At 43.0% G+C, this 27597-nt stretch overlaps 1 protein-coding gene across 1 annotated transcript in view; it reads left to right on the plus strand.

Annotated features, from left to right (window-relative positions):
• The first annotated feature begins 2245 nt into the window (after positions 1-2245).
• Positions 2246-27597, plus strand: part of PGPEP1 (pyroglutamyl-peptidase I) — a 40445-nt gene continuing 15093 nt past the window's right edge. Inside the window, exons 1-2 of the mRNA XM_087702198.1 lie at positions 2246-2335; positions 7747-7799. Coding sequence (XP_087558324.1) covers positions 2302-2335; positions 7747-7799 — 87 coding nt within the window. The 5' untranslated portion in view covers positions 2246-2301. The remainder of the gene's footprint in view (positions 2336-7746; positions 7800-27597) is intronic.

Below are 27597 nucleotides of genomic sequence, written 5' to 3' on the forward strand. Positions count from 1 at the left end.
AAGGCTAGTCCCAGCAATCAACAGGAGTCAAGACTGACTCAAAGACACACACATACACATCACCCATTCAGCTGAAAAGTACTTTCATGTAAATTTAAAAGCACTTTTTTCTATGTAACACCAGTGTACTGTAGGAAGTTAGTACCCACCTCTCTCCTAGAAAATGAAATATTTTAGGAAATATGAAAAGGCAGACTATTTCCCCCTAAAAGGGAGGAAGAAATCCATCCCCTCCCCCTTTGTCAATGAGTCATTGAGGCCTGGGCCAGTCTATTCTACATAACAAAGGTAGGATTAGCATTCCACCCATCTCACCACATGGCACCTGGGAGGATTGCATTACCCAGCAAGTCAAGCAAGCCTGGGAGACAGCCTACAGAGTTGCTCCTACATGGCCCCATGGGAGTCTGACAGCCAATCAGAGTGCATTTCTTGCACAGGAGCAAGAGATCCCAGGGTGGTGCCCAACAGAGGGCATAAAACCAGGGACTTTCAGCATTTCAACACTTTTTCTTCTTTACCCAACATCTTGAAGCATGTAAACATCCTTTTTCTGTTCAGGAACTCAAGCCATGTGATCCTGTCCACCATTAAAACCATATTTCCAAGTAGCCTCCATGTTTTCTGTATCTTTCCCTCCACTTGGAACTGAACCCAGAAGGACATTTTTTCCAACAGTACAATTATATCCCATCTCTGTCAACTTTTCAGAAAACTAAAAGCCAATCAAAAATATGGCTAATTGTTTTGTGTGAGCTGAATCTCAGTGTTTAGTGGGAAATTACTTCATAATGTGTGGGTGAAAACATTAACAGGTATTTTAATAAAGAAAACTTCTATAGCTCTGTTGGAAATTGTCATTCTTTACAGATAATTTGCAAAAAGTTTTATTATCTCTACTACAGCAAGTTAATGTTTCGTGAGAAGAACAAGGAATACAGTATGATAAATATTCCATATGTTGCAATGTAAGAGCTGGATTCTAGTGCACTTTCACTTTCCCCGGGGTGAAAGGGCCTCACTGATTTATCTCAGCATAATCTATTAGGCAGGTTTGTTGCTCTGGAGAAAAATAAGAGGGGGCTTACTGTCTTGAACTCCTAAATGAAAGTTTGGAAATAAACACATTTTACAGTTAGTACAAACACCTGAGAAGATCATTTGTCAGAGGAACAGGGTACATACTGTATACAGATTAAATATCCGGCAGTTTTTCCTGGAAAATGTAGTCAAGCAGATCAATGGTATCTGGTAACTCTGCTTTAATCTTTTTCAGACCATAAAATTGATAGAAACAGGAATGCAACGTTTGTTCTTGCTATGATATTGGCTGGGTTTCATTACATAGTTTAGCTGACTCAGCTGCTTATTACAAGCACTGTAACTAAGATAAAGTACAGACAACTGTGACAAGTTTGATTTCTTCTAGGTTGGCTGAGCAATGCAGCACGTACTTTATGTGCAAAAGGTCTACGTTATAAAGCTTGATGTGGCTTAGACAATATTTATCCAAAGTTTTAGAGAGGTTTTGCCACTCTCTAATAATGAATAATTGTATTGATATTCTAACTTGGTAAGAATAGATAGATAGATAGATAGATAGATAGATAGATAGATAGATAGATAGATAGATAGATAGATAGATAGATATAGATGATAGACAGACAGACAGACAGATACACACACACACACAGCCTAATAGATCTAGGCTGTAAAAAGACAACCAAGAACAATATGCTATTCATCTGGATTTTTGAAGCCTAGATATGATAGTCCCTGGGTAAGGCATTCCCATACAATTATTTTGTATGTATTTCTTTGTATGCAGCATATAATAAAGCAGCAACAATACCATTATAGAAATAAAAATGGTCTTAGACCAAAGGTTAATAGGATTAATGGGAGAGAACTACAACTCCCAAGGGACTTTGGTATGGAAGTCATGGCCATTAATCAGTGGACTTTAGCATGGACGATGTTGCTGATGGAACAGAACCTCTTCTGTCCTTCTGTACTGAAGGAGATTGGGAAAGAACGGGCTTTGTGACTGCACTGTTAAAAAGCAAGGGTGTAAGTCCGCTGTGCCGCTCTAGCCTTGCAAACGTTCTTCGTCTATGGTTTTTTCCTTCCCTGCGCTGTGCCTCCGCCTCTTTCTGCCGCGAGTGGGTGGGGCCTGGGTGTGGTCACGCGATCTCCTCCAATGGGCGGGGTCTAGGCCCCGAGTGGGGCGGGTTTGCTGCTCACTCCTTCAGTCAGTCGCCTCAAGTTGGTCGGGCAGAAGAGAGCGAAGGAAGCAAAGCCATGGAGAAGACCCGGCGGCCCGTAGTGGTGACTGGTAAGGGCGTGGGGTGGGGTGGGAGATAACAGGAAGGGGGGGGGGGCTGTGAGAAGTGGGACCATTCCAAAGGGGGAGGGAAGTGAGGGTTGAGCTTCGTCTTCCCCCCGCATTAAGTAACCCCCCAAAATAGTTCCCCTTTTCTTTTGGTCCCAGCATGAACATTAAAACCTTGACATTCCTTTTGCTGGTTAGGGGAGATGTATAATGTAAAAATAGACCCCATCGAGTCATTTGTTCCTCCTTTATTATTCCTGAATAAACTTTCTCTTTTAAGCATATAACAGAGTGGGTCGTCCTTTTTTAATTATTTTATTTTAAACTCTTGAGTCTGTGGTTTTCCACTTGAAGTGTGTCTTTTCCCCCTTTCCCCTCCTGAATGTTGCGTTCTCCGGAGTATTGATATTCCGGATTAACTGGATCGAGTAATGCCATCCTCCTTAAAAACGGTCCTGTTTGATTTATCTCCGAGTGTATCCAACCCATGATTTGCTCCCCGTGTTCCTCTTCCAGTGCCTGTCTCTTTTATTCTCTTTTTAATTTTCCTTTAGCCTTGCTGCTAACTCGCCTCTTGTAATAATGCCCCCCAGAGGCTGTTGCCAACTAGTGGGAAGCTTTTTGTCGTGTTTGTTTATATACTTTTTCTTATTCATAATTCTTCATCTGTTTTCTACAAAAAAAAAAAAACACCCTTGAGTTTATTGGAAATGAATGTTTGGGGGCGGATGAGCAAGGAGGCTCCTTAGCAGTGGTTGGTGAAGGGAGAGGAGAGGAGGAGGAAGAGAAGGGATCCCTCTCTGTGTAAGATGCACATAAAATGTGTCTTTTGGTGCTCTAGTTCTCATTGCACAACCTTGGGTGTGACTTGTTTTAGAAGAAGGCTAGGGGTCATTCTGATATAGAAAGTATGTTGTTGCCACCATTTCAAGGTGGTGCTACTTGTTGGTAATACTGCAGATATTGTTCCCCCCCCCTTTTTTTTAAAGGGGGAAATATCTGATTGTTCTCATGAAAAATCCCATGAAATGTGAAGTATGCTTCTCTCTGTGTGGACATTTGTCTGTGAGATCTGTGTATTGGTTTTGTGTGACAGCTTCCCCCCACCCCTTCTTCCCCCTCTCTGCTGTTGGATACCTTCCTTCTGTTCCCAAAAGACAAGTCTGATGGCAGCTGGTAAATCTGAAGTCATTCAAGAGGTTTTGAAGTCACATTCCCCCCCCCCCACCTCCGCCCCCGTGTGATTCCCTCCGGGGTCCTGAGCTCCTAAATCAGTGTCGCCCCCAAACCGCACCCTAGTAACAGTAGGATTGCTTTCAAAGGAAGAGTAACTGCTTGAAGCTCGCTCAGAGCCCTGCAGTGGTTATTTGAAACAGCAAGTTGGGCTGGAGAGGAGGGGCGACATGAAGTTGCGGGAAGGAGAGGCCCATCTCTGAAAGGCTTGCGGGGCACAAAAGGGGGTTGCTGTTAGTGGTGAGGCTGACATAAGAACAGTCTTTTGACTGGGGGGGGACTGACGGACGCCGCTCCACCTGCCCTGCCCCATCAGTGGCTGGAGTTGTGGCAATAGGGAGGCGCCCTTGGGATTTACTGAAGAACCCAGTGAACTCTTGGCAGGGGTGCCAGGCGATGATGTCCCCTTGCAGAGGCTGAAATGGGAGCTTTCTGGTAAGCCGCGGTTCAGGCTCCGTGGCATGAAGTAGCCACACACCTGTGGAATATAGAATACAAAGCAGTTTTTTTCCAGACCGTTTGCGTCCTTGTCAGGATAAAATCTTCAAATAGTCTGACTGGTACCTATATCGTTGGCATGCTCTGATGCACCAGCTCATGCCAAGTGCCCTGAATAACATGTGCGTGTCCGTGTAGCTCTTTTCAGGATCAAGTTAATCCCATAAAAATCTGGCAGCTGGGAGCAGCTGGTTTCCTGCTAATTGGCCTTGGCGGCTTCCAGTGAGAGGGTGCCCAAAGGGATTCCAAAATACTCTATTGAATTCTTATCTGATAGCAACAGCATTTGGTTAAGCAGGAAAGAAGGGAGCACAAAGGAGCCTTCTGCCTGGGGGTGAGGGGAGCAAGAAGGGGGGGGTGTTCTCTTCATTTCTTGGTGCCTTGGCTATGTATCCGGCACCTGTAGAATGTCCAGTTCCCTGGAATTACAGATAGCCTTTACAACTTTATATTTTCAAAAAGAGGGAAGATTCTGGGAACATAACCTTTTTAGAGAATTAAAAACGTTGGCATCAGAACAGATGTACCTAGTTTGTCCTTAATTGGTTTTCTCCGGTGAGTACAATCAGGCACAGAAACCTTGGTGAAAACCCCTTTTTTTCTTCTTCCTGACAAAAAAGAATACACACACACACACACACACATATTATAGTGGCATGCTGGCAAAATACTGCCTTTTGGAGAATGTCTTTGAGGGATTGGCATATATTGACGGACGTGACTGGGTCAAATGATAAGTCTGACTGAGTTCACATGTTGCACTAAATGGAATTAGTTTAACCATGGTATAATCAATGAACCACAATAGGTTTAATTTACACCACATGTCGAGCCGTAAAATAGGGCTTTACAAAAAACGCAGTGGCTGAGTTCACACAACGGCAGCAAAATGATTCAAACCACATTGTAATATAGTACGTGCAACCCCTTTTCTCTCAATATGTCTTGCTTTTTTGCCTTGAAATCTATTGATGAAAATCTTGTTTTTAATCATTCGGTATCTCTTCGCTCTAAAATGGATACAATCCAGGTCAATTGCTTCTGGAATTATATACATTCTAGTTTCCATATATCATTGAGACATGAAGAACTTACTAATTTTGGGGGTGTTTATGTGTAATCGTTTGTAGTGATACAAACAACTATTTGGAAATAAGGTTTTTGTCTTACTTGAATACACATACCAGACTTAGAAACCCTGCTCAGCTGTAATGGATAAAAATATGCTGCTGTAGGCAATCAAGAGTCTTGTGTGGTAAAGTTAGGAAAAGTTTTTTTAAAAAAACATTTAGGCATTTTGAATGCCTGTGCATTATTTTTTTCCCTTGATTCTTCCCTCTGGTGCTCTAGGAGCAATGGGGCAGCCATTCAAGCATAATAATGTAGTCCTTAACTTATAACCCATTCAATTGCTATGAAAATTTCTATTGCTAAGCAAGGCAGTTGTTCAGTGAGTTGTGTCCCATTTTACAACAGTTTTGCCACAGTTGATCAGTGAATCGCTGCAGTTGTTAACTAAATCTGGCTCCCCCCCCCATTGACTCTGCTTGTCAGAAGCTGTCTGGGAAGATGACAAATGGTGATCACATGACCTTGGGTCAGTGCAACTAAATACGTGCCAGTTGCCAAGCGCCAGAATTTTGATCACATGACCACAGGGATGCTGCAGCAGTTATAAGTTTGAAAACTGGTCCTAAAGTCAATTTTTTTCAGTGATGTTGCTAGTTCGAACGGTTCCACCACAAAACCGCGTTCGACTAAAGCACGCTCGACGAAACCGCGTACCTGACGTCATCACAGCGCGATGAAAAAAGCACGCTGTGAGCGCTAAAACTAAAATTAACCCCTAAACCTAAACCTAACCCCCCTAAACCTAACCCTAAACCTAACCCTAAACCTAACCCTAAACCTAACCCTAAACCTAACCCTAAACCTAACCCTTAACCTAACGCTAAACCTAATCCTAACCCTTAACCTAACCCTAACCCTAACCCTTAACCTAACCCTAAACCTAACCCTAACCCTTAACCTAACCCTAACCCTAAACCTAACCCTTACCTTAACTTGAATCGGCTTGCTTTCAAAGTGCTTTTTAAAGTGCCCTTTTTTCTCCGCGGTCGCTGTTGTCGCGCTGCTGATGACGTCAGTGACGCGCTTTAATCGGGTGCGCTTTAGTGGACCGCGGTTTTGTCGTGCCACGAGTTCGAACAGTGACCAAATGATTGGTTGTAAGACGAGGACCGCCTCGTTGAAAAAAAGTGACATCTCACATGTCTCGAACATGTTTACCTTTACTCGAGGTAGAACATCTACAAATTCCAGTTACGGCTTGCCAGTTAACAAAGTTATTTATTAAAAAGCCAAAGCATGCCATTCTTGCTTTGAGTTTCAGATACTGTATATATTCTTTTGGGAATCTGCTTGTCCCCCGAGAAAGTGCTTAGTGTGTAAAACCCGATATGGAAGACTTCACACCAAATAGATTTAAGGAACATTTTTGCTTTCTTTAATAAACTGCTGAGCAACAAATTCTCTGGAAAGTTAGAAATAGTTAATACAGATGGCCACCCTAGAGACATAAACTGGTTTATATGCGGTGTTTGCTAACCATTGTTTGCTGAATTAACTGAAACATATGCCCTGTCTTATAAACTATGATGACAAACTGAATTATGGCTTAGTGCAACGGAAACTTTGTCACTCTATACCTCAGTTTTACATAGTTTGAAAAACTTTGAAATGGAAATAGACTGACCTCTTGTAAATGCTGCCACTCTCTTGGGCTGGGAGTGTGTTTGACCTGATTTTATTTATATTCTAGTATAAAGGATAGGTCCCTTCCAAGTCTGCTATTCTATTCTATTCCATTCCATTCCATACCATACCATACCATACCATACCATACCATACCATACCATACCATACCATACCATACCATACCATAAGTACTGCAAGTATGCCCACTTGCCCAGGGTTGGGTATGGGTAAGTAGGTTTAAGGACAGCACAGATCATGTAAGTTTGGTCTTCTGACTAAATTGATAAACCAGGAAAAGACATCTGCCTGTGATATTAATTTGGCTAATAAATAAACCTCTGTGCATGTACACCTGTATAAACTGAATTCCATCACGTTCTTGGCAAATCTCTGTAGCTGATTCTAACTAAGTTGCTATCATTCACATTTCAAACAGAGTAATGGAGAAAAGATGGGAGTCTTTAGAGAAACTCATGGGTCAAGGAACCCTGTGCATGTCCCACCTAGCTCGCCTGTCATAGTAAGCTGTGATTGCTTGATTATAATAAAATCCAATTGTGTGCACGAATTTAGTGACCAAGTTCATACAGCACAAGCCAAAAGCAAATTAACAATCCCTTGCACTAGTCCAGTACGGGAACTCAGCGAGAATTTCATGGTGGTGACAAAGATGCAGGAAACTCTTCTTCAAACTCTTACAGAAAATTCATTAGGTGCCTTTTCTTTTTCACCTCCTATAAAGTGTAGTTTAGAAGTAGGACGAGAAAAACAGTCCTGGTGGGAGAAAGAATGTACAATGACCAACGATAATTACATGCTGTTTTTTGATGTACGTGATCTATAAAATGGCCAATTAAGACTGCTCGTTAGTGCCTAGAAACAGAATGCCATCATGGTAAAAAAGAAATCTTTTTCTATGATTTCAGGGTTCGGTCCATTTGGGGAGTATTCTGTCAATGCCAGCTGGATCGCAGTTCAGGTAAAAGACATATTTTCAAATGCTTCAGTTATAATAGCATTACTTTTTAATCACTCATTTTTCCAACAATAGTCCAATAACTATTTAAGCCGGATTCCGAGAAGTGATCCTTCCTGACTTTTGTTTTTAAACATAAAGCCAGCCTTAAAGTTGAATTTGATTAGTGGTGACTGCATCCATTCCGTTTTCATGATAGTGTTATGGTAGTGCTTTGTCCTTGACTCCTTCTGTCCTGTCTTCTTGACTTCATAGTTTGGAGTTTTTCAGTAACTTGCTGACTCTCTGGAGAGTAATACTGTAATGATTTCTAGGCAAAAGCCAAATGTTTTCTGTTCTGTGTAATGATTATCTGCATAGATGAAGATTCTTAACAGAAGTTAAGATTCTTTCAGTTACTTAAAATAACCCCAACCAAATTATTAACTAACACTTGTCAGCTAAAACACTTTAATGAGCCAGTGATTCCAAAGGGATAAATCAGCATTTCCTGTTTAGATCATATTTGCTGATAGCATTTTGAGACAAGTGTCTCTGCTAGTGTTGGTGTTAGTCCTTTGTTATTTAAAACTCCTGAAATCATTACAAAGGGCAAAAAAAAATCATAGACATCCATTCAGCTGGGAAATGTTTTATATCCAATTTGTGTACATTTTCCTTGCAAATTCTATTCCTATTTGAGAAGGTCTAGGAAAATGGGAATGGCTTTGCCTTGTGAGATGAGCGGGAATAAAGTCTAAGATGAAAATAATTACTTGTATTGTGCACTTTTTGCAAAATTATTTGGAAGTATTCCGGCCCTTGCAAGAGCGCATCGTTTTTTGGCTGTTTGTGAAAGCAGCCCAACTTTTTTCAGGTTTCCCATGTGAGCATGAAAAAAAGTGTGGCTGTATTAAAGAACAGCAAGAGATCCACCCTTTCAGTAAGTTCCAAAATAATCTTTCCAAATCATTTTCAAAGTAAGCAAAGCATTAAAACTACCAGCAGACAGCTGCTGTCAACTGTGAGAGTTGTAGGACAACCAAGGTGAGTGATCAAGAGCACGGCTGCCGTCAGGTGACGTTTCACGATGATTTTCCCATTTGCGGAGCCGGGGTGGGCGTGGCCTGCACATGACGCATGAGGGCCGCCAGTTTGACATCCCGATCAAGAGTGTCTTTGGCTTTCTCCCTCCCATGTTTTTCACAGAGGAAACTTAAGACTCAATGGTACAGGATCAGACCACTGACCTAATACCCACCAGTGCAGGAAGACTTAACACTTTAATCCTGTTCACTACAGGAATGCCCATCCTTGATTCAGGGGTGTCCACCTGATGTGGTCAAAAATAAATCAAGATAGCAACCACAGTGGTGCAATTGAAGTTCCATCTATTTTTTTTTTCTGTGCAATGTGTAAAAGACAATATCTAAATCTCTGGAAAGTAAACTTAGCTTGGTCTAAACCAGGGGTGTCAAACGCGATTTCATTGAGGGCTGCATTAGTGTTTTGTTTCACCTCGGAGGGGCCGGGGAAGGGTGTGGCTGGAGTGGGCATGGCCAGCTTGACATCATGTCGGGGGTGCCTGTGGCCCTGGTCCTCTGCCAGTGAAAAAGGGCTTCCGAGCTCTGTTTTTGGCTGTGACGACCTCCTGCAACCCTCTGCCAGTGAAAATGGAGCTTGCGAGCTCCGTTTTCTCTGGCAGAGGCACCGTGGGCCAGTCCTTTGCTGTTTCCAGGGTGGCCCCACGGCCAGATCTAAGCACTCCATAGGCAGGATCTGGCCCCTGGGCCTTGAGTTTGATACCCTTGGTCTAAACGTAATGGAACTTCCATAGAAACAATTGATTGGAAGGACCCATATGGAAGCCTTCCAAATAAATGACTCTTCTACTTCTGCTTGAATATATCAGTGAAGAGTATATGTATTAGATCTCTGGGTAATTGATTTAATTATCAGATTGCCTGTACTGTAGGGATTTTTTTTTAAACTAACATTCAAATGGAATTAGCCTCCCTGTGTCTTAAATTCTAGGTCCTGCACTCCTGCACTCTGGACTGATAGCAAATGTATTGGATTTCTGTATGTTTTTGTTTCAGGTTCCTGAGGAATCCAGGTACTGGTAGATTCAGGGCAGATAATCTGCTTTGGGGGATCCAAAAGTGGTTTTTTCAAAAGGCAGCTGGACTTTTGTTTCTTCCTTGAAGATGTTTCACTTCTCATCCAAGAAGCTTCCTCAGCTCTGAGCTGAAGAAGCTTCTTGGATGAGAAGTGAAACATCTTCAAGAAAAAAAAAACAAAGTCCGGTCCAGTTGCCTTTTAAAAAAGCACTTTTGAGACAACTACGAACTGGAAGACTGAGAATCTCCATCTGCTTTGGGAGCCATTGCAAGGAAGAACTGTGGTCTTCATTCCCTGCTTTTGGGCTTCCAAGAGGCATCTGCCGTTTTTAAAAAATACCTGTTGTTTACCCGTTCATCTTGTATTGTATTGTATTTGTATTTTATTATTTGTATGCCGCCCTTCTCTGGGAGGACTCAGGGCGGCGAACAATTCAAGGGGGAAAAAAGGGGGAACATAAAAGACAAATACAAATAATAAAAGTAGACAACAGTCGCACAACCATACATGTCGAGAGGGGAGGGAACTCATCACCCCCAGGCTTGCCGGCAAAGCCAGGTTTTGACGGCTTTTCGGAAGGCCTGGAGAGAGGTGAGGGTCCGAATCCCTGCGGGGAGTTCATTCCAGAGGGCCGGAGCTGCCACAGAGAAGGCCCTCCCCCCGGGTAATAGCCAGGTGGCATTGGCTGGTAGATGGCACCCGGAGGAGGCCAACCCTGTGAGATCTAATGGGTCTGTGGGAGGTAATTGGCAGCAGGCGGTCTCTCAAGTACCCAGATCCAATACCATGAAGGGCTTTATAAGTTACGACTAGCACCTTGAAGCGTATCCGGAGACTGATCGGTAACCAGTGCAGCTCGCGGAGGATAGGTGTAACCTCTTGTAAACCCTTCCCTTAGCATGCTGTCATCATTAAAGCAGTTTTTGTGATGTTTCCCCCTCCCTTAGTTTTTGCTTGGAAAAAATAATGGTGGGATGTTTGCAGAGGCTAAGGCATAGGCCTGGGCATGGATGAATGTTCTTACAGATCAATGTGGATAAAAACCGACCAACTCCATGCATGAATATGTGGTTTTCTTTGTTACACAACGGTGTAACATCCACCTCTGCCAGACACCTGTTGGTTGTAGTGAAGATGATTTGTGCTCCTGATTGTATGTGCGTGTCGTGGGGGAGCGGAGGTGGTAAGCCTCCAAGTTCTTCTTTGGGGACACTTGACTACTCAACCGGCCACATTTGAACATCTGGCGCAGCCAGCTGTTAACAGTTGGTTAAGAACTTTCCTGCAAGGTTGAAGGGGGCCATTGATGTAAAACCAAATGATGTTGTTTTGTCAGGGTTACAAGGATCTATTAAGAAAGCAGTTTCCCCGGGGGTTGCTCTGCAGGAAGACTGGGTACAGGAGCGTGACTTTGATTGAACAGCAATTTAAAAATTTGGGGCGGGTGGAGGAACATAGTTTTGCCATGATCTGACATAGCAGATTCTGCCTGAGCTCAAGTGACCACATCCATGCCTGTCAATTAAAGAACAGCCTAGTAAACATTAATTAGAAAGCTAATATCGGAATTGTGAATTACAGGTAGCCCTCAACTTATGAACACAATTGAGCTCAAAATGTATCTTGTTTAAGTGGGAGATTTGTTAAGTGAGTTTTGTCCCATTTTATGACTTTTCTCGCCTCGTTTGATAAGTGAATCACTGCAGTTATTAAATTTGTAACATGGCTGTTAAGTGAATCTGGTTTCGTCCCCCCCCCCCATCCTCCCCCCACTGACTTTGCCGGTTAGAAGGTCGCAAAAGGGGATCACGTGTCTCCGGGACACTGCAATTTGTCATAAATGTGAGTCAGTTGTCAAGTATCCGAATGTAAATCATGTGACCATGGGGATGCAACGGTCGTAAATGTAAAACATGGTCATCATTCACTTTTTTTCAGTGCTGTTGTCATTTCTAATAGTTAGTAAATGAACTGTTGTAAGTCGAGGACTACCTGTACCTTGAAAGTACCATAGATATGTGCTCTCTTAATTGACTTGGCATTGAACTTCCTGGAAATTCCTATATAATGTAGAAGGTATCCTTTATAACAGTGTTTTTCAACCACTGTGCCACGGCACACTAGTGTGCCGTGACATAGTGTAAGGTGTGCCGTGGGAAAATTACTTTATATATAGTCAATATAGGCACAGAGTTAAAAATTTTTAACATTTTCTAATGGTGGTGTGCCTCGTGATTTTTTTCATGAAAAAAGTGTGCCTTTGCACAAAAAAGGTTGAAAAACACTGCTTTATAACATGGACTCTCAATGCTGCCATTCTAGCTAGGATCCCATTACTAGATTTGACGTGCAGTGTTGGCCTTCCAACACTGGGGAGTTTTAAGAAGAGATTGGACAACCACTTGTCTGAAATGGTATAGGGCAGTGATGGCTAACCTTTTTTGGATTGCGTGCAAAAAGTGGGGGGGAGCACAGGAGGGTTGTGCACGAGCGTGCCCACACCTATAATGCTATGCACGAGACCCCAGCATGCATGTGCGTGAGAACTCCTCCCCCCCCCCACTAATGCACATGCGACCAGTGCTCCCCCCTTTTGGTCCCTTTTTTCGCCCTCCCCAGGCTCCAGAGGCTTTCAAGGAGCCTGGGGAGGGTGAAAACAGCCCTTCCTCAAAGCCCGCCGGAGGCTTCAGGAACTTCCTTGAAACCTCCAGAGGGCGAAAAACGGCCCTCCGGGCAACCCGGAAGTTTGGGAACGGTGATTTCCGGTTTGCTTGTAGGGCTGGTTTTTGCCCTCCGGAGCCTCAGGGAAGCCTCCTGAAGGCTCCGGAGGGCAAAAAAATGGCCCTATGAGCAAACCGGAATTCCATTCCCAAACTTCCGGTTTGCCCGTAGGGCCATTTTTAAGCACTCCAGAGGCTTTCTTGAAGCCTCCGGAGGGCAAAAAATGGCCTGAAAAGAAGGCCAAAGTTAGCTGGCCAGCGTGCACATGTGCACTGGAGCTGACAGGGCAACACTCATGTGCCCTAACAAATGGCTCTGCATGCCACCTGTGGCACGCATGCCATAGGTTTGCCATCACGGGTATAGGGTTTCCTGCCCAAGCAGGAGGTTAGATTAGAAGACCTCCAAGGTCCCTTCCAACTCTGTTGTTCTGTTATTATTAATTTTCCGTAGTTCTTTTCTTGGAAATGTCCTCAATCGTCCTTCTCTCCCAATACACATTTCTTGGTAAATTCTGAGCGTCTTTCAAATTTACAACTACACAAGTCGCCTCCATTCCAAGCTCTGTTTAAAGTTTAAGCTATTTTTCCTGAACACCCTCCCCCCCCCCCCCCGCCTCCAAATTGTCATCTTGCTTTACTTTTTCTTTTCTGTCCTGGGTGTAAATCCTCTTCTTTCCCAGACTTGGTGTTCAAGAGAGGAAGCAGGAGAGGCTTTTGTGCCATGCATTTCCTCCTGAAATCCTATGCCAATATAACATGATTATAATAATCCCTCCAATTCCCACGAGCCTGCTGTTAAAAATGTGGGCTTGTGTGTTTGTCCCTCAACCAGAAGATGGACACCAAACCTATCCTTCTGAAATTCTCAGGAGGCATTAAATCATTCAATCCAGTGTGTTGTTTTTTTTCCTTTGCAAATAGAGCCGTAAAAGTAGAGCTTTATATGCAGAGGAGATCTCCCAAGGTTAGCGTTCCGCACACAGTGCTGTCCATGAGAATTAGGAATTTGTGTAGGGTGAGCTTTTTCCCTTTCTTTTTTAGCTTGATATGGTATGTTAGATTGTGCAAGTGTGGAGATAAATGTGATCCTCCCTGAAAGGAACATTTCAATCCAGCTCATCCAGTGACCTAAGAAGTATCTCTTCTCCTTCTTAAGCCTGTCTGGTTGCCAGTTCCCTCCCCTTCTGAGTTTGGAGCTCTGGGAATACGCTCCTTCAAATGCTTTTAAATTAACCCCCCCCCCCCAACTCTAATCAATTGCTGCCAACTAATGGCAAGCCAGATGTCTGGTTTGCAGCTGTCTATGTTTGTGTCTCCTCCTTGGTGTTTTTTTTTAAAGCAACTAGTTGTGTTTGATAGGGGCCCGCACTGTCTCCAGGGTGGAGGTGAGCCTCAGTTAAGATAATCCTGGCTACCAGCATGCATTGTGAAAGAGAAGAGTGTCCATTTGTAGGGCCCTGCACACCAGAACAACAAGACACAAGGACAGTTTTCCCCCCGAATGCCATCACTCTGCTAAACAACTAATCCCCACAACACTGTCAAATTATCTACTAAGACTGTATTACTATTCTTCTTCTCTTCCTTCCTAGTGCCTATCTCTTTCCTGGTACCTATCTCTTCCCACTTACAGCTATAACCATGTTGCTTGTATCTTTACAATTTATATTGTTTTATTTGTTTCCTAGTATAATTTGATTGCTTATTAGTAACCTATGACTATCACTAACTGTTGTATCTTATGATTCTTGATAAATGTATTCCATTTTATTTTTCTTTATATACACTAAGAGCATATGCACCAAAGACAAATTCCTTGTGTATCCAATTACACTTGGCCAATAAAGAATTCCATTCCATTCTATTCTATTGCATTGCATTGCATTGCATTGCATTGCATTGCATTGCATTCTGTTACTTTGTGAACTGGCATTGAACCCACAACTTTGGAGCTAAAATTAGATGTCTTTTCTATTACTATACTGAGTTGATTTTAATTTTGTACATTAAGACAATCTTTATTTTTCATATCCCCCTGTATATGTGTGTGTGTGTGTGTGTGTGTGTGGTCACACAGTCCTGTTCTTACATATATTTCCTTGGAAAGTAATTTTTCAGGATTCAGTTTTGCTCTCTCTCTCTCTCTCTAGGGAGGTATATGAAAGATTGTTTGCCTTGGTTAATTGTAGGGGATTTTTAAAGTGATTTTGAATAGGTTTAAAATTTGCCCAAACTTGCATAAGTGTGCTGGTAATATAGATGTTATTCTTTGGAGCTCTTACTTAATTACTTAAGATGACATTTTTACCCCGGCAGGCATTTTTTGTTGAAGAGTTCGGTGATTTTTCTTCGGCTGTTGACTAATGTGGGATGTTATGATTAAATGCTTCCTTTTAAAATGATTTTTATTGTAATTGTGCATCATTCTGAAGGTTTCGTTTATACAGTACAGCGTAAAAAAAAATCTTGGAGTTTGGAGGATTCTTCCTGGTTTCAGAGGCTTCCAGAGGAATCCCAGATCTAACTGTCTCTTAAGCCTTTGTATGAACGGAAGGTCACACAATTCTTGATTGCTGCATTTTGAAGGACACACAATAGTAAAGATAGGGAAGGTGCAGAAAATGAACAATTAAACCAGGCAGTTGATGTGTTGAAGGACACGCTAGTGTGTGTGAAACTTTTCAGTGTAAAAAAAAAATGAAAATAGGGGCAGTAAAGCCATGATTGGTATAAAGAGATTGGTGGGAGGTAGGATTTAGAATACTGTAATTCCTGACACCAAAGGATGCAGTGGCTCAGTGGCTAAGGCGCTGAGCTTTTCAATCAGAAAGGTTGGCAGTTCGGTGGTTCGAATCCCTAGTGCCGCATAACGGAGTGAGCTCCCGTTACTTGTCCCAGTTTCTGCCAACCTAGCAGTTCAGAAGCATGTAAAAAATGCAACTAAAAAATGCAAATAGGAACCACCTTTGGTAGGAAGGTGACAGTGTTCCGTGCGCCTTCGGCATTTAGTCATGCCGGCCACATGACCACGGAGACGTCTTTGGCTAGCTCTTCGGCTTTGAAATGGAGATGAGTACCGCCCCCTAGAGTTGGGGACAACTAGCACGTATGTGCGTGGGGAATCTTAACCTTTAATTCCTTTCAGTAGCTATCAGCTATGAAAAGTATAGCTGTAGAGCAGGGGTGTCCAAACTTGGGAATTCTGGGAGTTGAAGTCCACAAGTCTTAAAGTTCCCAAGTTTGGACACCCCTGATGTAGAGCCTCCATATTTAAAGAAGTATACCTCAGATATGGGCTTCCTGTTTTTAAGGCATGAGCCAAAATTCTGGGCACAGTGCCGCATTTTTCCACATTTCAGATCATCCCTAAGGGCTTGGAACTTGGATGCCAGGATCTTTTAGCTTCCTTTTTAAAGTGACAGCTGAGGTTCTGATGTGGATAAGTGTGTTGTACAAAGAGTAGGCAACATTGCAAAGTTAATTGAGTATTTAATTAATCATGGTCCTTCCAGAAGCATCTTGCTGACCACGGTGAGAAATAGTACACTGGATTAGGCATCTCCCTACTTCTGGGTGAGAACTCTCTATGTTTTTGTCGAGAATTGTGGAACGCAGTGTGTGGATCGTGTTGTTGCTATTGCTGGCCGGGCCTCCACTCTGTCTTCCTCATTCCTGACTGTATTTCTTCAATGATTTGGGAAGACTTTATATTTTAAAATGACTGTCTAATTAATTGAGATCATTTCCTTAATTCTTCCATTTTCTTCCCCCTCCCTTATCTGATTTGCGGCTGCAGTTCAGTGCGCATTTTCCTGGAAGTCAAAGCTACCTATTGAGGAAACTTGTGAAGGGGCTGTTGGGTTTCCTTGAGTTTCCTGCTCAGTTTAAAAGAGAAACTTCGGCTCGTTCATTCGTTCGTTCTTTTTTTTTTAAAAAAAAAAAACCCTTTCTCTCTTCCCGTCCTGCAGTTTCCCCTGAGCATGTTTGTGTGCAACAAACTGCACACAATTCTGTCCCCAGCCTGAAGAGGCCCAGACAAAAGAAAGGGAACAGCCTTCCTTTGAGCGCATGCAACTGAAGCATTGTGCCTGTGGCAGACAAGACTTCATGGAGCTGAGTGGACACAAAGACCTGTGTCTGAGTTTCTGAGTCCCAGACAGTGTGATCTGCATTTTAATAGACAAAAAAATCAATTAAACAATCTTTGTAAATCCTCCCCGGTTTGAGGGAGGCTAAGCGGACTCTTGGTTTATTGCGTCTTGGGCATTATCCTGCATCCTAAAGCTTTAAAGGAAGAAGGGGGAAAGAAAGAAAGAAAGAAAGAGAGAGAGAAAGAAAAACCCCTTTCCCCAATTCCTTTCTCTTGTTGAAGGATTTCTTTGGCGTTGAATACTTGTCCCGGACTGTCCGACTTGGAAATGCTCAAGGGGACATGGAGGATGGGGAGGTGGGTGGGGGTGGAAAAACCATGGCTTAATCTTCAACAAAGCCCAAGAGGAACGGCTTGGAAAAGTCTCCTGAACCTGCTGTCGGGTTGTCTACAAATATTAAGCAAAGTAATTTTCATGTGGCTTAAATATAGAGGTTTGAGTCGAAGGCCGTCTCTCCTGCTGGAAACAAAAAAAACATTTGTGCGCCTCTGCGCACGTTTGCACAGACACGCACAGAGGCTGAATGAAATACCGACGTCCACAAGGGACAATTTCCCCCCGAACTTGAAATGCTTGTATTCCCACTCCTCTGGGGGCTCCGGAGTTTTAAAACGTGCTATTTGCTGTTTTTGGAGAACTCGCTTTCCAAGTTGCTTTTTTTGTTTTGTTTTTTTTAAAGGGGTGGTGGTGGTAACTTTGATTTCCTGCCTACCTCCAGCAGGTTGCTTAGGGGCCCAGGTGTGCCCTCTAGACTGTGAAGTTAATTGGCTCCTGTCGCCTTTTATTCGCCTCCACCCCCCCCCCCACAGGCCGGCGAGGAGTGAGGTCAGCGCGCGTCCCGACATCCGCACGGACAATTGCTGTCAGAGTGTCTAGACAGTCCAGATAAGGATATTAGAAACTCACAAAGCAGCCCATTGTGGAGGGCCAGGGAATCGGTCTCACACACACATTCAGTTTTACTGTTTGTCAGGTACACAAGGCAGCAGATAATAAGTTTGTCTGACTGGAGGAGGGATTTGTTCCCCCCTCCCCTTTATAACTGAGTATAATTCCTATACTGAGAGAGATGGGGGAGGGGGAATGTATAGTATGTATATAGTTGCACATCTATTGCGTCCCCCCCCCCCCCCCAAAAAAAAAACGCCTTCAGACTTTTTGGTGTGCTGATATTTAATGTATAGCTGCTTTCTCAAATCAGAATTTAAAAAAAAAAAAAGTTGTGAAGCTTTGATGGTAGAAGTATAGCGGCTTCAAAGGAATGTGTTTAATTTAAAAAATACACTTTCAGACTTCTTAGACCTCCCCCCCACCCCCACCCCTGAAACTGGGGAGATAATTTCAGAGGAGCAAGATTAGCTGCTCCTTATTCCGGCTGTGCTTCATTGTCATACCACAATAAATGTTTTGAAATGTAAGAAAGTGACATCTGAAGTAAAATAATTGTTGAGCTAATCCATTATCCTGATTTGCAGTTGAGTGGTGGCACTGGCTGCGTGGAATCAGACAAAAATATATCTTGTAAATATTACCCCACTCTGTCTGTCACTCATTTGCTATGTGCTCAATTACCTGTGTCAACTATTTTGTCTCCAAAGCATCACACTCTTGATAATTAACTTATAAGTACTCCAGGAATGTATTTTTGCAAGAAGTTGCATTTGTCCCTTGTGCTTGATCTAGGCTGAACCGTTCATCTTTCTGAAAAGCTATTCCACCAATTTTTTGTTTTGTTTTTGTTTTGCTATTGTGGGTCAATTGTGTTTTTAGCACTTTTCCTCTCTACCAGTTACAAGTGTGGCTTCACTGAGGCATAGAGGAAAAAAATAAGTGATTTTTCAATATTTCTTTAGACCTCAGTTATCATATGTTGGTATGATATCAAATATCACATCATAGGATATTTTATCATGTCATAACAGGGACATAGTGGCTCAGTGGTTAAGATGCTGAGCTTGTCGATTAGAAAGGTTGGCAGTTCAGTGGTTTGAATCTCTAGTGCTGCGTAAGGAAGTGAGCTCCTGTTACTTGTCCCAGCTTCTGCCAACCTAGCAGTTCGAAAGCACGTAAAAAAAAAATGCAAGTAGAAAAATAGAACCACCTTTGGTGGGAAGATAACAGCGTCCCGTGCGCTTTTGGTGTTTAGTCTTGCCGGCCACATGACCACGGAGACATCTTCGGACAGCGCTGGCTCTTTGGCTTTGAAACGGAGATGGACACCACCCCCTAGAGTGGAGAACGACTAGCACATATGTGCGAGGGGAACCTTTACCTTTACCTGTCATATTTAACAAGGAAGGGAAGACTCCAATCCTTGTGGCTGAGAAATGAGACTGAACACACACATAAGTGAAGCTTGGTAGAGTTAGAGAAAGCAGAAAAATGTCAGAGCTTGACTTCCAACTGTCAGAGACAACCTGTAGGTGTCTATTTACTTTATGACAACATGGTATGTAATTAGCAAAAAATAGAATTACCGGCTATAACACGGTGCAGCCGGTATGGATTATTTATATATAAATCATAGGCAGACTTAGCATGGTTTGGAAAATAGCAGTAGGAACCTGTGCATGGGAATTTACATTAACTTTAGTTTATTCTATTGAAAGAGATGTCCATCTGGGTTCAGTTCCAAGTGGGGGAAAAGACACTGGAAACATGGAGACTGTTTGGAAAGAGGGTTTAATGGTGTACATGGGTTTCTTGTTCCTGGGCAAAAATGCGAAGAGATGCTGAAAGTGCCTGGGTTTTATGCCCTCTCTGGGCTTTTGAATTTGAGCTTGTGTTCTGATTGGTTGTCAGACTCCCATGGGGCCATGCAAGGGTACCTTTGTAGCTTGTCTGTGTCCCAGGCTCAGTTGAGCCTTGCTGGGTGATGATGTAATGAAGGGGCTTTGGGCAGTTCCTCCTATGGCTCTGCCTGAAGGAGGTAGATCTTTGTTATGTAGAATAGACTGACCCAAGCCCTCAATGGCCCATTGACAAAGGTGGAAGGAGCTTCTGCCTCCCTTTTAGGGGAAAATATTCTGCCCTTTTAATATTTCCTGAAATATCTCATTTTCCTAGGAGAGGGGTGGGTGTTAACTTCCTACAATACTACCTGTCAACATTCTCTGCGGGTGTATCTGATCTTCGACTCTCTGAGTGCATTTCACATCTGTCTTTTGCAATAGGTGAGCTTTCCAGGGTGGAAAATATAGCCATAATCCCCTCTGTTCAGTCTGGGAATCAACCTGGACTTGTGAGAATGCCCAGTGAGTGGAACTAAGGGTGATGCATTCAGTTCCAGTTTTGTAAGAAATGAAGATAACTTGCACGCAAATATTTTGAAGCTGGTGAAAACAGTTCGGTTAGGTTGGGTTTCTCTTCCCCCCTCTCCCTCCCTATGAACTTCAAAGGGAAATCAGAAGTGAGGACTGCCTGGAGGGCTTCTCCCCCCCCCCCACCTCACTTCCCTTGTATACAGATTGCTAGTATGTTATGTCTAGTGCTTTCTGCTTTCAGATGAAATGTCTGTGCTGCAATTTGAGACCTCAAGAATCGAAATCTTGGAACATTTCCTTTAAAAGGAGCCGCTCGGCCTGGTGCTTCACCAGGATCATTTTCCTCCTTCATCTCTCCTGTTTCTATCCCGGTGTGTTTGAACGTTGCCTTCCAGCCCCTGCCTTTGCTAATGAATCCCAAGCATTTCAGACGCGGATCAATAATGATGCACTGTTAAGACCCAGAATTGCCTTTGGAGCATTGGCCCAGCCATGTGATTTATTATTGTTGCTTCTGGAACTTGCTTGCCTGAGACAGCCCCTGCCTCTCCTCTCTCCAGTAGCCGGTAACCCTGCTTTTATTATTTTTTTAAGGGGTCTCTACTTATAAAAAAAAAAGACATCAAATGTTCATATATATATATATACATATATATATGTATATGTATATGTATATGTATATATGTCTTTGGTTATTCAGGTTTTCTCCCGCGTAAAATTGGAAGTGTCTTGGCAACGTTTCGACGAAGTCTCATTCGTCATCTTCAGGCTTGTTTGCTCGGCTTGGTGCTGAAGACACTTCCAATTTTACGCGGGAGAAAACCCGAATAACCAAAGACCTACATACTAACACCCGCGAAAACCTCAGAAAACACACAGACACACAGACACACACACAGACACACACACAGACACAGACACACACACACACACACACACACACACACACACACACACACACACACATATATATATGAATGCATTCATCAATTTAAAACCCCTTTTGTACAAATCCCAGCTTCCCTTCCAGACCTATTGTGTTCTTCAGTCAAAAGAAAAAAAGAGAACAGTAGAAATTATAAGGACTAGAGTGAAAAGAAAAGAAAGAATTAAGACAGTGGTAACTTAAAAGATGGCTAAGACACTGTCGATCAGAAAGGTCGGCAGTTCAGTGGTTCGAATCCCTAGTGCTGCGTAACGGAGTGAGCTCCTGTTACTTGTCCCAGCTTCTGCCAACTTAGCAGTTCGAAAGCACGTTAAAAAAAAATGCAAGTAGAAAAATAGGAACCACTTTTGGTGGGAGAGTAAACAGTCTTCCGTGCGCCTTCGACGTTTAGTCATGCCGGACACATGACCACGGAGATGTCTTCAGACGGTGCTGGCTCTTCGGCTTTGAAATGGAGATGAGCACCGCCCCCTAGAGTGGGGAACGACTAGCACATATGTGCGAGGAGAACCTTTATTGTTACCTAACTTAAAAGTAACCCAGCTGTGTCAGATGAAAGAGGGTCATCTAGTCCACTTCTCATGTCCAGAAGGAGCTTCAAAGCCCTGAATTGTTCAATTTCTCTTGTTTGAACAGTGCACTGAGCTTGTCCTCCACCACAAATATGTTGCATTGTGCATTTCATGCTCTGCTTCTTTGTATTCTACATATCCGATTTGCTCTTTTATACTTAAGGTTTAAGATAGAGTACTGAATTTCCAGTCCTAGAGTCTTCTGCCCTTAAATGTCCTGAACTGCATCCGAAAACAGCTATTTAAGCCGAGAAACATTGTTTAATTATATGGAGAACAGTTCTGCTTGTGTATAGATGTATCTAATTTAATTTAAGTCCCATATTAAAACAAAAATAGGTGCAGTCCTGCTTACCTTTCAAAGGACAACCATCCAAATTAACAGAATAACAGAGCTGGAAGGAACCTTGGAGGACTTCTAGTCCAACCCCCTCCTTAGGCAGGAAACCCTAGACCACTTCAGACAAAGAGTTATCCAATCTCTTCTTAAAAACTTCCAGTGTTGGAGCATTCACAACTTCTGGAGGCAAGTTGTTCCACTGATTCATTGTTCTAACTGTCAGGAAATTTCTCCTTAGTTCTAAGTTGCTTCTCTCCTTGATTAGTTTCCACTAGAGGTGGGTTCCTATTGGTTTGGTCGGGTTCGGCCGAATAGGTAGTAACTCGGCCTGCCATACCCCCAAACCTGTTCTCTCCACGATGCCACAGGTGCCGCCATCTTGTTTTTTGCTTTCTTTAGAAAACCGGCAGTAGCAGTAACCAGAACCCACCCCTGGTTTCCACCCATTGCTTCTTGTTCTACCTTCAGGTGTTTTGCTTGACTCCCTCTTCTTTGGGGCAACCCCTGAGATATTGGAACACGGCTATCATGTCACCCCTAGTACTTCTTTTCATTAAACTAGACATACCCAGTTCCTGCAACCGTTCTTCATATGTTTTAGCCTCCAGTCCCCTAATCATTTTTGCTGCTCTTCTCTGGAACTCTTTTTAGAGTCTCAACACCTTTTTTTCATCGTGGTGACCAAACGTGAAGTGTCCTTGGTCCTCTGAGCCTGCTTGTTTCCTTGTAGATGTTTCATTACCCAACCCTAGGTAATGCGCTGATAATATTATCTACTTCGGTAATGAGACGTCTGCAAAAAAAAACAACCAAACTCAGCACCAAGGGCCCTCATTTCAGTCCTGAGCTACTTTATTTTGACCACCCAACTTGAGATAGGATGGTCAAGCATGATCTTTGGACTCTGAAAAGATGCACCAAAGATGGGGTTTGACAATTCAGGGAAGATCATTAGGGAAGATTTAAAGAGTTCAATCTTCTGGGTGGGCCTCCTTCAAATGCCGTCAGCCAGACAATGCCGGCTGGTGGCTCCCCGGAGGAGGGCCTTCTCTGTGGCTGCTCCGACCCTTTGGAATGAGCTACCCCCAGAAATCCAGACCTTACCCACTCTCATGGCCTTCAGAAAAGCTGTTAAAACCTGGCTATTCCGGCAGGCCTGGGTCTGTTGACCTCATTGTTGAGGTCCAGCCCCAATCATAACGAATGTATGTGTGTTGATTTTAACCTGTTTTTTATTTTTTATTTTCATTTTTTATTATTTTCCTTCTTCCTTCGTTGTAAGCCGTCCGGAGTCCTCCAGGATTGGGCGGCCTATAAATCGTACCAATAAATAAATAAATAAATAAGTTGTAAAGCCTAAAAAAAGAATAGTTGGTATACAGAAAATACTGATTTTAGTTCCAGCAACCTGCCATTAAGCCTGCAATTGAGAAGGTTTGGGGTAGCAGGAAGTACAGAAGAATTATCTCCTTTGGATAATCAAAGTAAGCAGTGTTGGATTAAATCCTCAAATGGTCTGATTTTTAGAAAGGCAGTTTTTGTTTTGTTTTATTTGTAGTTTCTCCCCAACTTACTGCTTCATGCATGAATCCCAGCTGTCATCCACTGTCACCCAAGCATATAATCCCTGGGTTTGCATAAGAATCCCTTTAGGACAGAGGAAGTCTCAAATTAGGAAAGTGAAGAATTTTGTTTTTTCTTCCTGGGAACTTGCTTAGCTTTTCCAGTGAAAAACGTTGGAAGACAACTGAAAAGCAGAAAATGTATTTTACATAAAACACGGTCCCATCCGAGAATAATGCAGTTTAATGTTTGCAGTGTTAAATGTTAACTTGGTATCCAGGTACTATAACATTGCTAGTTCTTAATAGTGCACTAATGAGAATAAAGCTCTTTAATAATTTATTTGTTTTTGCTTTTCTGTTTTCAATTTTTTTTTCCTGACATCATAGATGGCAAAAATGAACATTCTTAGCATTTCGCACCTGTCTCTCATTTGGGCCATATTAACAATTCTGGGTGGAGAAAACGAAGGCGTTTTTATTTTTAACAATGTAACCATGATTCACAGGGAGAAAAACTTCCCTCCCAAAACTTCGAATAAAGATGATGTTTCTTTTGTGTAAGCCGACTTTTATCTGGAAAAAAAATTTAAATACTTTAAAAGAGAAATATTTAAAACTGCTTTGTGAATTTAACCAACATGCTAGATAGTACAAATGTATCTCCTTAATTGAAAGTCTGTGGAGATTCTCATATAGACAGATTTAACCACAGTTTCAATTGGGAAAATGTGGCCATCCTAGACCAAGCCGAGTCCAAAAATGCTAGGGAATTTCTAGAACAGGGATGTCAAATTCAAGGCCCACGGGCCGGATCCAGCCCATGGGGTGCTTAGACCTGGCCCACGGGGCCATCCTGGAAACAGCGAAGGGCCATGCTGCAGTGCCTCTACCAGAGAAAATGGAGCTTGATGTCACCCATCGAGGCTCCGCTTTAGCCACGACGGCCTCCTGCAGCCCTCTGCCAGAGAAAATGGAGCCCAGGGAGCCGTCATGGCCGAAAATGAGCCTTGATGAATGAGAGTTGGCCATGCCCATCCTGGCCACACCTACCCCAGCCATGCCCATATTGGCCACACCCCCTGCCCCCCATCAGGTCAAGCACAACCCTGATGCGGCCCTCAATGAAATTGAATTTGACATCCCTGTTCTAGAAGCAGTGACACTCTGACATATCAGCTTTCAATAGACACATAGATATTATCATCTATCCCAGCCCAAAATGAAACAAAAATACCCAAGCCATCTCTCCACCATCAATCAGCACCCAGATCAGCATGGATTAACTCCAAGGTTAACCTCACACCAACAATCAAGTAAACAATGCTCCAATCAAGAAATTGCCAAAGAAGTCAATAGTAAACAGCCCAACCAAAGAATCCCTGAGAACCACCACCCCCACCAATACTGATAGGCAAGCCACCTGAACAGAAACTTGACAACAAACTGCTCTCCTTATCAGCACTGAAGATGTTACCTAGTTTGGATAATGGAATATCTGCAAGAAAACAAGCAAGCTCAGAGAGCACCCCCGCATGGAGATTCTCGGTCTTCCAGGTCATGATGGTGCCAAAGGTGCTTTTTCAAAAGGCAACTGGACATTCTTGTTTTTCCATGAAGAAGTTTCACTTGTCATCCAAGAAGCTTCTTCAGTTCTGACTGAAAGGTGGAGAATGGCAGGTTCTCCATAGTGGTGGAGGTAGCATCCAGACTGGGTTGACATTATCCGCTCATTGATAGGACTGAGTCTGATGAAGCTGTTAAGCCACGCCCCTGTCGCTAGGCAGACCCAGCTTTCAACTCAGTCCCTCAGTGAGGACGGATGTGTTACCTGTCTGCTCCACAGCGAATTTATTACTGTATTTGAGATAAGTGACAGCCTTTGAATTAAATTGGTTTGGCTTTCATAAGGAAGGGACTAGGGGCCTGAGCCTTGTCTGGGCAGCCCATTTACGCCTGCAGCCCCCAGTGGGTGACGAGTGGTCATCTTTGCAGTTATCTGGTCGTTAGCACTCTCTCTGAGAATCGTTGTGCCTTGCTCGACCTTGAGGTTCCTAACCATTTCTCCCTTCAATCAGCCTTTCTCTACCTGTGCCTTCCAGATCTGTTTCGGTTTTAAGAGCTCAGCTGTGTTGAATTTGAAGTCTGAACAATTTTGTCCTTATGCCCATCTGGCAGCAGTCCAGAAATGGTTTGCCATCGTCATGCTGGAATTCATAATATTTTTCAATTTCCCAATCTAGCCTTCAGCGCGGATTTCAGCACTGATGTTTCTCATCATCTTCCATCCACATGTGTCCTTTGGAGACTGCAAGTCTGAGACTCTGCAACAGAAGTGGGCAACTATGACCCCTTTTCGACCTTGGACTTCAAGAATTCCTGAGCCAGTAGCAGAAACATCCTGTTTCAGGAATTGTGGGAGTTGAAGCCTACAGGTTGTGAAGGGGCCATCATTGCTTTCCCTTGCTTTGGAAGAAAGATAAAAAAACAGAGTTCTGGGAGTTGTAGTCCAAGCAACTCCAGATTGCCAGAGGCGTGAGAGGAAGGCTGCCTTGAATCATTGACCAGATATTGCAGAATGGGTTGGGGTTTTAAAAAAAAAAAATCCTTAATTCATCAGGACTGGCAATTCTGGGTCGATAGTTTCTCTCTCATTCTCAATCGCTCCATTTTTATATTCACATGTTGTTTCCCTTGCTTGAAATGGTTTCTGCTTTGAATTTGATGCCCTTATTAAAAATATAAGTGAATCATGTGTGGTATATTTACCGTATTTGTCCGAGTATAAGACACACCTTTTTCCCTCAAAAAAAAAGAGGGGTGAAAATCAGGGTACGTCTTATACACTGAATACAGCATTTTTGGCCTCTCAAAACCCCGCCCCTTTCACCAAAATGGCTGTGCATAGCCTTTAGGAGGCTTCCAGAGTGCTCCTGGGGGCTGGGAAGGGCAGAAATGAGTGAAAAACGAGCCATTTTGTGCTCAATTTTGCCCGCCCCCAGGAGCACTCTATAAGCCCCCTAAAAGCTATGTGTGCCCTTTTTTGACAAAAAATGGGCCAATTTTCACGAAAAATGGCCCATTTTGAGGAGGTGTGCAGAGTGCAAAGACTTTTTAAAAAAATTTGCCTCATCAAAATCTTGGTGTGTCTTATACTCCGGTGCGTCTTATACTCCAAAAAATGTCAAAATGTTTTGGAATTTCTCTGCTTCCTGCCCTGCCTGCAGAGTCTTTCATGAAGCATTTTAAATCTTGTCGAAAGTTCAGGCAGAGTATGGCTTTGGCAGGCTGGAGACAGGAAAAAATTGGCTGTAGGCTGCTTCCCATTGAGCTGGCTAGACAAGTGTTTTGCATTAGATACTGCTAGGCTGCTCATGATGCAGCCATACGAGTTATCCTGGATACTTCCGGCTGCCAGAAAAAAGAAAGTTGAGGCTTTGTCAGGAATCGGCCATCTGCGAAGATGTTAATGAGTCTTACTTTGGCTGTTCTTCCACCTTCCTTCTCTATTATCCATTTCTGGAAAATTGGAAATACCAGATGCAACAAACAGGTGCTGGATCTGAAAAAGTTGTGTGCATACAGAATCCAAGACACTGGGGAAGTGAGAAGTAGAAGGCCAGTGGGAGAGACATCATGTAGGAAAGACATCCATGTTCTCCAACCTGTCATAGCTGAGGAATCTGCGAGTTGTGGTCTCGGAGGGGACTTTCTCTTGAGGAAGATGACTTACATGTTCTTGAATAAATCTTTCCCAAGTCTGGGACAGCATAGGTTATTTGAGTTGTTTATGTTCTACTAGCTGATAACCCGGAGTTGCCAAGGTTTTTTATTTATAGAGGGAAAATTTCTGGACCAAATGTAATTTCTAATGTTGGATTTCCCCCCTTACCAGATGGAGCCCCCTTGTGGAGTACTGTGAAGCCGTTACCATGACAGCTCCACTGCACTGTACAGTAGAAGCCATTTTATGGCAGTACAGTAGAAGCCATTTTAAGATGCAACAGGCTGTACCTTAACAGAATACACACCCTGTGGGGGGTTAGGGGTGTCTTACCCCCACAGTATTTGCTTCCAGAGAGTAAGTCATCTGTATACTAAGTTTGGTTGAAATTGCTAGAGGCATTCCAGAATTATGCTGGAA

The sequence above is a fragment of the Thamnophis sirtalis genome, unplaced genomic scaffold (assembly GCF_051295495.1).
Source record: "Thamnophis sirtalis isolate CommonGarterSnake01/CBP01778 unplaced genomic scaffold, rThaSir2_p1.2 scaffold_1, whole genome shotgun sequence".
NCBI classification, from domain to species: Eukaryota; Metazoa; Chordata; class Lepidosauria; order Squamata; family Natricidae; genus Thamnophis; species Thamnophis sirtalis.